The 14087-nt window shown below is 48.9% G+C and overlaps 2 protein-coding genes across 3 annotated transcripts in view; one reads left to right on the forward strand and one right to left on the reverse strand.

The window, feature by feature from the left end:
• The window catches only part of HIPK2 (homeodomain interacting protein kinase 2), a 248820-nt gene that overhangs the window by 215427 nt on the left and 19306 nt on the right, over window positions 1-14087 (reverse strand). The window lies entirely within an intron of this gene.
• The window catches only part of TBXAS1 (thromboxane A synthase 1), a 153361-nt gene continuing 152513 nt past the window's right edge, over window positions 13240-14087 (forward strand). For both annotated transcript variants that reach the window (XM_082631982.1, XM_082631981.1), the window contains exon 1: window positions 13240-13401. In XM_082631982.1, the coding sequence (XP_082488108.1) occupies window positions 13313-13401 (89 nt within the window). In that variant the 5' untranslated portion in view covers window positions 13240-13312. The remainder of the gene's footprint in view (window positions 13402-14087) is intronic.

Below are 14087 nucleotides of genomic sequence, written 5' to 3' on the forward strand. Positions count from 1 at the left end.
CGTGGGTCACCGAGTGGCGAGCTCCCCAGGCACTTTCCTCATCCACCCTCCTCTCCCAGCCCCTGTCCCTGAGCCTCTCACTTCATGGGTGTCCCAGAGTGTTTCCTAATGGACTATGCCATGCTTGGCTCCCCTGACCTCAGCTTGGAGCCCAAGTCCTGTCTCAGATTCAAACTGGCTTGGCCAATTTACAAAACTTGTTGGGAGAAGGAGAGGTGTCTGCCTGATACTGACAATTAGTGTGACTTGAATCTCAGTGTTGCCATCCAGGTGTTTTATGTAATGGGCTGTGAATTTCAGGCAGACATTAGGATTGTGGGTTTGAGATGAGAACCTGGCCTTGCTCTTCCACGGCTGTGAAAGTAGCAGAGGGAGCAGGACAGATGGGAGGACAGGACATGCATGAAAAAGAGACAGACCGATGGGAAGATGTTCAGCAAAGAAGCCCATGGGCAGAGAGGTTCCCATGCAGCTCCCAGGCAATTCTCCTAGCTTCTAGGTAGCCTGACCAAGCAGGCAGAATAATTCGGTCACTTCCACGAAGAGGGTGCCTGTTTTGATGTGCATTCTGCTAATTCGTGGCTCATTCGACAAAGCAAAAGCAGAGACTAACACACCCCAAATTGGTTTTGTTGGTAAACATCATCCAACTGTTTCCTTATTAATTTACCTTGGCAATACCTCTCTATTATGTAATTATGTGGAATTTCAGACCCATATTTACTTATATCCCACACACACCTTCTGTTCCTGCATCTTCCCACTACCATATTGAGAGAAAGGACACAGATCTTCTCTTAGCTCCCGCAGAGCCGCAAATAGTCCTATTGGGAGAGAAGACAGATGTCGTCCAAAGAGTGGGGTGAAAGCAGGGCTGTGGCAGGAGGAGGTCACGTAGCAGCAGGGAGGAGGGGGAGGGGTAGCACCTGCTAAGCAGGTGAGCAGGCCTGCCGTGAGCAGGCATGGTCCACCCACAGGAAATGCAGGATAGATATTTCTGGAATAAGAGCTAGAAAAAGCAAAGTGACAAGTGTCTGTTGTGAAAGAACCTAGTTTGAAATACTTCACGTTGATCCTTGGGGAGGACTGGGCAATTCTGGCCAGGTTAGTACACCTGTCAGGGAAAGAGGGAAAGCTGAGGCCTTTCCTGAGGGAAAAAGGAGGGCATCAGAGACAAAATGGGGGAGATTCATAAACGAAAACCAAAGAATTGCTAATACGCTGCCGCTCAAATACAGCAGCACTTCAGACCTGCGGTGTCCCCAGAGGTGCTGTCTGAATCTACTGTGTAGGTGGAGGGAAAACCCTCTGGGAGAGATCTTTCAGCTGGATCGGATTCAGGTGGTTTGGGTAGGGCTCTGACTTGAGCATTAAAGAAAATCTCCCGTGGTGCTTTTAACGCAGAGCTAGGGGCCAAAAGCTCTGTTCTCACAGAGCCGGTCCCAGACCAGCAGCTGCAGAGTCACCTGGGAATTTGATAGAAATGCAAATTCTCAGACCCCAGCCCAGCCCTACAGAATCAGAAAGTGATGGGGGGAGGGGAGGCACAGTCGTCTGTGTTTTAAAAGCCCCCCCACGTGTGTCTGACGTCCACTCAAGTTTGAGAACCGCTGCACTAGAGACATAGGAAACTCGGGATGCTCCTTCCCTTAAAAACGGCTCTCCCTCCATCTTCCCCGTTTCTCTCAGAAACACCACCCATGTCTCTTTCATCCAGCCTGGGAACCTTGGAGTGTACCTCACAGGGCTGCTGTGGAGCGGGGCAGGCAGGGAATAACTGAGTCCAGGGGTGCTGGTCACCCTGGAGCTTGCTTGACAAGACAATTTTCCAGCAGGCAGAAGTAAAGTGTCCTGGGGAAGCCATGCCTTTTTCTAATTTGCACCAAGTCAGGCTTTAATCAAAGGCGGGGCTCTTGCCCAGGCTCTCTTCTCTCGCTCTCCTTCCCAATCCGTCCTTGAATCCTCCAGGTGTTCTACCTATGGAGCATCTCCTGAACCCACCCAGGTGTCCACCAGCCCTGTTCTCCACTTGTCTCCTGCCTCAGCCCTACTCACCAGGTCTCCGCAGCAATCTCCCAGTGGTCTCCCTTGCTTCAGGATCCCCCAGGCCCCCCGTCCATCCTTCTCAACACCATCTGGTACATGTCCCTCCCTCCCTCCCCATTCCACCACCCTTTCACTCACACACACACGTGTGCACGCCTGCCCGGCACATGCACGCACACGTGTGCACGCCATAAGAATCTCTGCCAGTTACTCTGTTGCGTGCAGGGTGAAGTTCACACTCATCCCAGAGGCCTCCTCCCGCCGCCCCTACTGCCCCGACCTTATCTCCTAGCCTTCTTCGTGAACCCTCTGCTCCAGCCAAACTGGTCTACTGGTAAAACCCTGATAAGATAAGCAAGTCAGATTAGAGCCAGTGAACCCGGAACAAGTACAGGCAGCCACAAGGGTGTCCGGCTGGCTGCAGAAACTTCAAATGCTTAGGAGTCCAAATGGATACTCTTGGGTCTTTGATAAATAGTCCCATACTTAGATCGAGTGGAGAATGGTACGAAGGACTTAAGGACTCAACAGTGCTTTCTCTGTATCTCTTCCTTTCCTTTTTTATATCTATATTATAAAGTCTAGCGTTAGAAATGATTTTGTGGGGGTTTTCCGATAAACTGATATATTTTATAGAAAATTAACCAAGTGCTTGGATTATGGGAACAAATCTCAGTTGATTTTCAGGTGTTCTTGCAGAAAGAGCATGACCACGTACCTTCATGACCCAAAGAACACTATTGCCATCTGGTGGTTGCTACCTGAAACACAGGCAGAAGTGCATTTATTCATTCAACAAACATTCCGTGAATACCTATTGAGTGACAGACAGGCTTTCTCCTGGCCGCTGAAAATACACTGTTGAATCAGAAAAGGTCTCTGTTCTCAAAACATTTATATCTAGAGGATAGACATGCAATTAGCCAGGCAACCTCAGTGGAGAAAGCTTGGGGTGCTATAGCAGGACACGGAACTCATCATCATGGGTGGTCCTGGAGGACTTCCTTGAGGAGGTGACATCTAGCCTGGGTCCTGAAAATGCACAGGAAGGAGTCTGGCCTGTTATAGGAGGGTGAGGATATAAGATGACACAGGGCTTGTCATAACACAGGCGGGCACAGGTACAAGGCAAGCTGGGACTTCAGTACACAGACCAGTGCAGACAGGGAGGGAGCTGGGACCAGTAGAAGCAGAGGCTTGACAAAATGTTCAAGGTACAAGGTTGACTTCTTCAGACAGAGCAAATGTTTTTGATTCACTTTGTTCATTGGCGTGTGGAGACTTGAGGCTTGATTCAAGCAGCCCTACAGTCTAAGAGGGGCTAGTTGGGTGGACTAGTCTTGTCTAGTTGGGTCTAGATGAGCATCACACATGGGTGGATGGCACCAATGGTCTCATGGAACTGCAGGCAGGCTCTGGCAGTGAATTTAGAGCAGAACCCCAGCTAGCAGCTGGGGCTCGGGAGGTAGGCTCAGCCTCCTAGAAGGAGTTGGGAAAACTTGGCCAGATGTCAGCATTCCATCATTGTGGAGGCTCGACCCACTTTCTCCCTGATCCCTGAACGGATTGCAGTCTGCTGTCAAAACCCTGCGGATGCTGGATTCTTCTTTCTGGGCATGTCGTCTGTCTCCACCATGCCTGCCCCACCCCCTGTGGCTAAGAGGTGAAAAATGGCTGTTCCAGATACTAGCTTGCCTTAAGGCAGCTCTAAGACTTGCCTTAAGGCAGTCAAGCCATCTGCTGACTCTCCACTTCACAAGCAGAAGGATGCCTGATTGTCCACATGTAGCCACACTCTGCCATGAGGAGTGCCTGGAGAGATTCGATGACAATTTAGAAAGTGCGAATATCTGACAAGCTGAGATCATGGGTGGCATATACTGACAGGCTGAGATGTGAAGGAAACGGGATGGGCCACGTCTGATTAGCAATATCAAGAGCAGCCTGTCATCGACAAGTCCGGATGCTGCCTTTCGATGATGCCCACAGCCAAGGTCCGGATGGTGACACTGCCCCAACATCCCCACTGTGTGACTGGGGACCTGGGCGATGTTGACATGTGGAGGTTAGACTATTATCTGATGAGCTCCATACTCCTTTTAATAATGAGACCAGTTGAGATACAGTTGGCGTAAACAGCATCACGTCACTCTCCTGCTTAAAGCCCTTCCTTCAATGGCCCCTCCTTCCTTTGGGAAGGAAGTAGTACATTTTGCACGTAGCCCACCAGGTCTTAGGTGTTCTGAGCCCCATCTCTCCTCCTCCACCATCCAGTCTCACATTTCCCTTGCCCAGTGCCTCCCAGGCACGCTGGTCTCCTCTGCATTTTTCAGGCACCCCCAGCACAGTGCCAGGCACCGAGCACAAACTCAGCAAATAAATGTTGATGAATGAACAAGAGGCAGGGAGGCTGCTAAGAGACAGTTGCAATCTAGTGAGAGATCATAGTGCTGCGATTTGGGTGGATCTCTCTCCAGGTACAAGCTCTCTGAGATCAGAAACCTAGCTTGTTTGCTGCGCCTCTGCCTAGAACCGTAGCTAACAGCGAGTAGATGCCGGTACATTTATTGAGCGAGTGAAATGAATGAAAGAATGAATGGATAAAGGGAGTAGTGGTGAGAAGTGGGAGAGACTCAGTAGGCAGGACCAATAGGGTTCGGTGGTTAATGAATGTGGAGGTGGGGAGGGGCTGGGAGAGAAGGAAGAGGCAAGGCTGAGCCCACATTCCTGACTTGGGCGCTGAGGGGAAGGAGGTACGATTCACCAAGATGAGGAACACGGGACAAGGTCGAGGCTAATGGAGGAAGGAGGCTGCGCTGCTGAGGCCAGTTTTAGACACTGCGAGTCTGCCGCATCTGTAGGATATCTGTGAGGAGAGGTGCAGTGGGCGGCTGGATATATGAGTCTGAAACTCAGGAATGAGAACTGCGCTGGAGAGAATAGATTGGAGAGGGATCAGCCTATGGGTGTTCATTAAAGCCAAGTCAGTGTATAAGGTTGCAATGTGACAGGCAGCGTGGCTGTATAATGATATAGAAAACATGGTCCCTGCTCTCATAACCAATACAAGATCAAAATTTGATGTAGACCTTTAAACTGTTGACAAACCCATCCATGTCTCCATAGCAACCTTGAAGAGAAGAGATAGTTCTGTCTTTATCTCAGGAGGGAGACACACACAGATGGCGGCCGTGCCCTAATGCAGGAGATGTGCTGGCTTCACGTGGGTCACACAAAGAATGGCACCTGGAAATTCTACGCTAGCTGCTCCAAACCTGTGTCTTCCCCCACGTCTCAGCCATGGGGCCACAGAGATGGACAGAGAAGCGTGAATCAGTCCTTCTCAAATTTCCTTTTCTCTGGTTCTGTCTCTCTACACCCACCACTCCACCAAAGCCACTCTGGGAGTGGTGGTAATGATCAAATTGCTGAATCCGAAGGTACTTCGGTAAGCACCTCACCTGGTTTTTCTGTAACATTCACGCCTGTGGCCATTTCCTATTTCTTTCAACAGTCCCCCCGTGGCTTTGGTGGAAACAATCGCAGACCATGTGTACAAGTGCTTCCCATGTGTCAGGGCTCCACTAAGCATGCTCCACGGTACCTCGTTTTCCTCACAACAGCCCTGGGAAGTATGCACAGTTATCCCCACTTTACAAATGAGAAACAGGCTCCAAAAGGTTAAGTAGCCTCCCAAGCGTATCCAAGCTAGAGAGCTGAAGTGGTTGGTTTGAATCCAGGACTTTTTTTTTTTTTTTGCAGTACGCGGGCCTCTCTCTGTTGTGGCCTCTCCTGTTGTGGAGCACAGGCTGCGGACACGCAGGCTCAGCAGCCATGGCTCACGGGCCCAGCCGCTCCGCGGCATGTGCGATCTTCCCGGACTGAGGCACGAACCTGCGTCCCCTGCATCGGCAGGCGGATTCTCAACCACTGCGCCACCACAAAAGGCTGTATCTTTTTTTTTTTTTTTTTTGCGGTATGGACCCAGCTGCTCTGCGGCATGTGGGATCTTCCCGGACCGGGGCACGAACCCATGTCCCCTGCACTGGCAGGCAGACTCTCAACCACTGCGCCACCAGGGAAGCCCCAAGGCTGTATCTTTAAGCACTAAAATAGGGTCCCTCTGCCGGTTCTGCTGCTCTCTCCCAGATCATCCTTCCTCCACCTCTTTTCAGGCCCCTCTTTGCCCCTCCCCTGCAAGGCTGCTCTTGTTAGTGTTCTTTCTGTGACCCACTACGAAAATAAAACTCCTTCTCTAGTTCAGGTTCCTCTCCTGACCCCTCCAGGGTCTGGAGTCCTCCGCAGCATCCTTACCTGTGTGGCCACCAGGGGCCTCGTGCTCAGCTTGCTCACCGCTGACGTCACAATAACTTCCCTCCACTCATTCCTTCCCCCAAGTCCTTATTGTGTTGTATAGCACCACATGGGCTCCATCAAAGGAGCCAAAACTGGGGAGTTATCTTCAGCAATCCTTTACCACCACACCCAATAACCAAATATTGTTGATTCTGCCCTCCCAGTAAACTCAAAACCCAGTCCGCTGTTCCCCATTTCCACAGCTATTTCATTCAGACCATCCTCTCTTACCTAGATGACCAGTGCCTCTTCGCTGGTTTCCCACCTCAGCTGTAACCCACCCAATCTGCCTTCTAAGGAGTATTCCTAAAAATCCAATCATGTTGCACTCAATTTTTGGTCCTACTCTGGCTTCCTGGGATAAAGTGTGTGGCCCACACTGCCTTGCCTGACCTGGCCTCTGAGTATCTGTCCCCTCCACTCACCCCCAGCATCCGATGCCCTCAGGCAAGCCCTAGACGTGCGTCCTCTCCCAAGCACATCTGTCCTGCTCTCATCTGCGTGGTCACTGGTCCAGTCTAAGCTCAGATGTCGTCTGTTCAAAGCCTTTAAAAGTCTCCTTCCTCCTATTTTTGCCCCCTCTGTGCCCTGTCTGTATTTATGTCACAGTCCCTGTAACGCTGACAGCATGTAGGTGTTTACCTGTCTGCTTCCCTATCCTGGAAGCTGAGTTGCTTGGAAGCAACACCTGGAACGTGAGGCCTTATACGTTGGGATTCCACTCCTGGTGCGAAGTGCCTACTGACTGTCCAATGCGCGTGTGTTAATTGATGGAATGAAGAGTGGAGGAGCCTCTGAATCCGACCCCTGTTCTCAGAAACTGGACAGGGAGTCCCTAAGATACTGGACGACGTTGAGGAGACTGGGCTGCACTGGGGCTAGCTGAGGTTTCCCACCTTCCAAAGGCGCCCCGGTACCTTCTCCATGGAGATAAAGCAGCCGGCAGGCCTGCGCCATCACTTTGTCTTCCTTAACTGCAGCAGCCCTGCATCCCAGGAGCAGAAACAAGCTATGTCACAACTGTGGGCTGCTGGGTGAACTATGAATACTTAAACCAAGATGTGGCTTTAGATTTAGTGGATAAAACATTGGGTTTAGAGCCCAAAGATTAGGGTTTGAGTTCGTCGGCCTCTAGGATTTATGAAATATACAATTTCCGACAGTCTTGTAACATCTCTGAACTCTTTTTCCCCACTTGGAACCCAGGAATGAAAAGTCCTGCTCACCTACTGCCCAGGGTTGCTATGAGACTGAAACGAGGTTATAGGTCAATGTTCCTTGACCGTCTACCGTGCTGAGGAAACCCTCTGGTCCTTTCCCTCGGGGTCCTGCAGAGCAGAGGGAACACGCTCTGAGGCCTCAAACCCTTCAGAGACATGGGGCTTCGTGCAGGCCAGGTGGGAAGCTTCCGCAGAGGAAGAAAGCGTCCGCACAGGCAGTTTTTAAACACAGGGAACATGGAGGAAATACCACAGAATTTATGGAGTGAAAGCTTTAAAAAGAAACACGAGACTTAAGTCAAAACAGTTGACTCAACTCTGGGGGAGGTGTCTGCCTGGAAGTAGGAGAAAAAAGAGCTAGACTTGGAGTGGGTTGAGACAGGAGAGTAAGCTCTGTGGAGTGTCCCGTGGAGCAGGGAAAACCTCAGTACACAGCTCGGGGGAGGGAAGCTGACTGTCTCTGCAGAGGGTAGCACCTACTTGCATTTTTGAAATTCCACTTCTGAGAATGTTGCTTGGGCTATACTCAAGCAAGGCCACAGTGATATGCATAAGGATGTTCGCTGAAGCCTCATTTGTAGTTGGGAAAACTTGCATACAGCTTGAATGCCATTCAACAGAGGATGGGCTACCTGAATTACAACACATCCAGCCAGGGGAATCCCGAGAAGCAAATGATGTATATCTCTGGGTATGAACATGGAAAGATATTCGCCATACGGAGAATGAAAAGGTCAGTTGTAGATGGCCTGGATATGATGATCTTGTTTTCATAAAAACTAAAAATACACCTGTGCTTGCATATGCATAGAAAAAGGTAGGGGAGGGCGTACGCTAATTCCATGCTAAGAGTTTTGTCTCTGGGAGTTGGGATTATAGGCTATTTTCTATACAGTTCTGTAGTTGTTTTTCTAATAGATATATATTGAAAAGAAAATATCCAGAGATATTTTCTTCCCTGGTGGAGCAGTGGTTGAGAATCCGCCTGCCAATGCAGGGGACACGGGTTCGAGCCCTGGTCCGGGAAGATCCCACATGCCGTGGAGCAACTAAGCCCGTGCGCCACAACTACTGAGCTTGCACTCTAGAGCCTGCAAGTCACAACTACTGAGCCCACGTGCCACAACTACTGAGCCTGCGCTTTAGAGTCCACGAGCCACAACTACGGAGCCTGTGTGCCACAACTACCGAAGCCCACGCGTCTACAGCCTGTGCTCCACAGCAAGAGAAGCCACCGCAATGAGAAGCCCACTCACTGCAACGAAGACTCAATGCAGCCAAAAATTAAAATAAATAAATTTATTTTTTAAAAATCCAGAGAATAAAGGCCTAATGTTTAATTATGGTAAATATCATGGCAACAGTCTGCTCCCATACTGGAGAAATCCCAACCAGCCTGTCCTTGTGTCATAGATACCGAAATTGTAATAAATCCTTAATCCTGTTACTCTCCTGATGAAAAGCCTAAAACCTCTCATATTTGACCCTTCCACTCCATCCCAGTTCACTTACTGTCCACAATTCACTGAGTATTATCTCTGCTCTGAGGTGAGTGTAGAATGGGGGTGATTATCTCTCCACGGCACTTACAGCTTCCACAAATCACAAATCACACAAAAGGGCTCCAACAATATTAGTCGGAGGAGTGAATGTGCGAAATTGATGTCACTAGGGGAGGTGGGCACCCCTTAGGACATCTCTGAGCTGGTGGCCAGCATCAAAGCCATCTCCGTGAAGCAGGCAGGGCCTGTGCTAGGCCCAGAGGTCCACGGCGGGACAGGAGGAGTACATTCTAGACGCAGATCCTGAAAAGGAAGATGAGGGCCCTGGGCTCCATCACCAGGCAGCTGTGGGACTTTGTACCATCACTTTCCCTTTCTGGGTTTTCGTTTCCTCCTCTGTAAATAAGAGGTCACCATGGGCTTGGTCAACACACTTTCCAAGCACTTTCCTAAGAGCACAACATCTGGGCTGTTCATAAATGTCCCTTAAAAGGGATCCTGTGGTCGAATGCACTTGGGGAATGCTGTTCTCTGCACCCCCCTCTCGGAGAGTTCCCATGCACATTGGCAGGTTCAAGTTTCCGAGAGGTCTCGAGTAAATGAACTTATGTATCAATGCTCACACCAGCATTTCTCACTTTCATTTCACCTTGGAGCCTTAATTTCTTTTCCTGAGCATCTTTCTGTTACAGACATTGGTCTAAGTAATATCTGTGGTTCTTCCAACTCTCTGAATCCGTGGCCATGATGAACCACGCCAGCTCTCGATCCTCCCACATCCCACACAGTGGTGCCTGTGGCTGAAAGCACCCTATTTCTGATGGCCCTCGTGGAAGCACAGCTTGGTTTTGTGAGGAGGATGCACAGATCCGTTAACATCCCAGTATGGTACTGATCATATGGGACCAAAGAGACATGGAATATGGAGAGAGGACAGGAAGTCTTAAAGGGCTGGGCTAGAGCATGGGGCACTGGTCCAGATGTGATGCAGCTGTTGGGGGACATCTAAGTAGAGATGCAAAATAGGGAGTCAGGGCAAATGGCTAGAGAAAGGGGAAGGTGCTTGGAAGGTACTTGGTACTTGTGTGGTTCACTCCCTTATTTGTGGCTCATCTATGCCTCTGGATCTAACTACCATTTGCGTACTGGTGTCTTCTACGTTTGAATATAACCTTTTGATTAAGAGTATGGGCTTTAGAGTCATACATCCCATGCCTCAGTTTCTACTTCTCTAAAATAGGGTTAATAATAAGCGTTACTTCATAGAGTGGTTTATGAGGATTAAATGAGCTAATGAGTATCTGGATGTTCTTAGAATAGTAACTCGCACATAGTAAGTACTTCATAAATGGTGTTGTCCTTATTCATTATTATTACTTACATTTCCAGCTGAGATTCCTCTGTGACTTGACAGCTCCACTCTGATGTATCCCAGGCATCTCAAACTTAACAGGACCCAAACTCAACTTTTATGCACATAGCATTTTTTTCTATTTTTTTATTTGTGATTATAATTTGAGTTGTTTATGTTGCCACTGGCCTTTGGTATCATAGCCCTTGAAGTAGATACAACATAATTAATATCACTGTGTCCCTACTGTTGAACATTTTTCACTCTTCCCAATTTTTTTTTCTTCTTTTGATTTTTTTCTTTTTTTTTAAATTGAAGTGTAGTTGATTTACAATGTTGTACCAATCTCTGCTGTACAACAAAGTGCCTCAGTTATACACATACACACTTTTCTTTTGTATTCTTTTCCACTATGATTTATCACAGGATATTGAATATAGTTCCCTGTGCTATATATTAGGACCTTGCTGCTTATCCATCCTAAATGGAATAGTTTGCATCTACCAACTTCAAACTCCCAGTCCATCCCTCTCCCTCTCCCCCTCCCCCCTGGCAACCACAAGTCTGTTCTCTATGTCTGTGAGTCTGTTTCTGCAAAACCCAGCTTTTGATCTTCCCAACAATACCCCATCTTTTCCCAGCCTTCCTCATCTCAGTGAATGGTGCTCCCTCAAGTCAGGAACCTGGGGAGTCAGACGTGCCACCTCCTTCCCCTCCCTTCTGCAGCCAATCCACCAGGAAATTCTGCAGAGTCAATCCCCAGAATAGATTTCAAATTCCTCTACTTCTTTCCGCCTCCCATCCCTATTCTAGTGTGAGCAGCCTCATCTCGGGATGAACGAAATAGTCTTCCAAGCGCCTTCCTACTTTTCCTTCCATGAATTCTTCACATGGAGCCAGAACAACTCTAACAAACAGAACTACGACCACACTGAACTTCCCTGGTGGTGCAGTGGTTAAGAACCCGCCTGCCAGTGCAGGGGACGTGGGCTTGAGCCCTGGTCTGGGAAGATCCCACATGCCACAGAGCAACTAAGCCCATACGCCACAACTACTGAGCCTGCGCTTTAGAGCTCGCGAGCCTTAACTACTGAGCCCAAGTGCCACAACTACTGAAGCCCGTGCGCCTAGAGCCCATGCTCCTCAACAAGAGAAGCCACTGCAATGAGAAGCCCATGCACTGCAACGAAGAGTAGCCCCCACTCGCTGCAGCTAGAGAAAGCCCGCGTGCAGCAACGAAGACCCGACGCAACCACAAATAAATAAATAAATAAATAAATAAATTTTAAAAAAGAAGAAATACGACCACACTAAACTGCTAAGTTGCACATCAAATGAAGCCCAGGCTTCTCACCATGGCTCTGAGCTGTCTGGTCTCTGTCGATGTCTCCACCTCCCCCAGCTGCTCCCCCAGCTGACCCACTGGCCTCTCTCAAGTTCCCACAACACGGGGACTTCTTCCCCACCTTAGAGCCTTTATCTTGTCACACTTTTTGGCCCGAAGACTTTGCCCACGGCTCTTTACCGGAAGGTCTCCTCCTCACCTGAGGCTCTCAGCTTCAAGCCTTCCTCCTCGGACAGATTTCCTCCCACACTCTCTTAATGGGTTACCCCAGTCATTCCCAGTCACACACAGCCCCATGTTCACAACCTTCACAGCACAGTTCTCAACTTGCAATTACTTATTTCTTTGTCTACTTGTTTACTGTCTGTCTCTCCCCAGAGAAAATTCTCCAGAATCTAGTACTTCTGTTTTCCAAACACTGTAGACTCAGCACAGAGCCTGACCCCCATACGTGGTGAATAAACAAATGAGTGTCATGGTGAGTGAATGATTTCCTCTCTGAAACACCCTTCCAGTTACTAAAGGTATCATACGCTGACTAATAAGCAAAAGATAATTCTGTCTACCTTAGTCAGATAAGCTCAGAGCTAGAACAAAGGACCCATACATGAGCCAATGGATATGCGATTAGACATTTAAGAAATCCTCCAACTCACGATGAGAGGGCTGACCCGAGGCAAGATCTTCAGTCTGTCCCAACAGGCAGTCACCAGGGACCCCACTGAGCCCACAGGTGTCAATGGACCCCAGGAACGAATGAACTTAATGGGATGGGTGTCCTCAGTGCAGCCAGTATTCTTCATCAGGCTGATGTCTGGCCTCAAATTTTTCTGGGACATTCAGTCTCCTCACCCATATCATCATTTAATTACAAATTAATTTTTTTTAAAGAGGAGTCTTTCTTTCTTTCTTTTTTGCGGCACGCGGGCCTCTCACCGCTGTGGCCTCTCCCGTTGCGGAGCACAGGCTCCGGACGCGCAGGCTCAGCGGCCATGGCTCACGGGCCCAGCCGCTCTGTGACATGTGGGATCTTCCCAGACCGGGGCACGAACCCGTGTCCCCTGCATCGGCAGGCGGACTCTCAACCACTGTGCCACCAGGGAAGCCCAAGGAGTCTTTCTTTAAGGACTACTTGTCACAGTAGAAATCTATGGTTGCAACCATTTTCTTTCCCAGCAAACAGGGAGCCAGTTCTGCTGCTGCTTCCCAGGGAAGTTAATGTAAATGTTTATTGACTGAAGAGTCATCAAGAAACTAAAGTTGCTGATTCATTGCTTTACACTGAAACCCTTTGTTTTTCCCTCCTCTTCCTTCCTCTTTATAAGAAGACACTTCTGAGAAAGAGCACATTTCAGGCACCCACTTGATTTTGATGTGATGTTTTCTTGGTTGCCTAAGTCTTTCATCTGCAGATCGTGGTTCCTGTAACGGCAGGGGGACCAGCCGCGCTCTTTCCTCTGGAGGACCACACCTCTAGGGTCTCTGAGGAACAATGGAAGTCTTGGGGCTCCTCAGACTGGAAGCCAGTGGCCCCATGGTGATGGTGGCCCTGTCAGTGGTCCTCTTGGTTCTCCTGAAGTGGTAAGTGCAGCCAGCATGTTCCAATGGCTGTGACATTGTCAGGAATAGCAGCCGTGGAGCCATGCTGGAGCCGGGGTGGGGTGTGTGGGAGTGTGTTTTCCTTCCCCTCTAATCTAGAGGGAGTTGAGTATTAACACAGCTTCAGAATTGAAAGCAAACAGCCAGGTTAATCTTTTGCTCAAATGCAGGAGATGGAGGTGTCAGGAAAGACTGGTGATTCAGTGGTTGAGAACGCTACACATAATTAAGTTTGAAAGAGATGGAAAAAGCAACAAATTGGAAAGGTTTGGGGAGAAGTATCTCCTTGCACCCCCATCCTATCTTCTCACCTCATTTTTCTAAGATCCTCTCCTCAGGTTGGATTTACAGCAGATTCAGCCTCTTGGGTCTGATGACATTAAAAACAAAAAAGATATAGGAGCTGTCTGGCAACGTGGGCCACTTTGTAGAATGTCATTGACAGGGATTTCTGTAGGTTTAAGGGCAAAGTGGTGGAACTAATTTCTTCACTTTCTAATATTTGATGGAAGGGAATGGATTCCAACGAACATCGTGTGTGCAGTGCCGCAAAGTTTGAGACCCTGGGGGAATCTCAAATTTAAACTGGGAGTAACCCCTGGTGATTTAGTTAATTCAACAGGAGGTTTTCTGAAGTCTGGCTTGATCGAAGGCTGGATGGAAGGTCC

Source organism: Mesoplodon mirus (genome assembly GCF_964341445.2).
Source record: "Mesoplodon mirus genome assembly, chromosome: 9".
Taxonomy (NCBI): Eukaryota; Metazoa; Chordata; class Mammalia; order Artiodactyla; family Ziphiidae; genus Mesoplodon; species Mesoplodon mirus.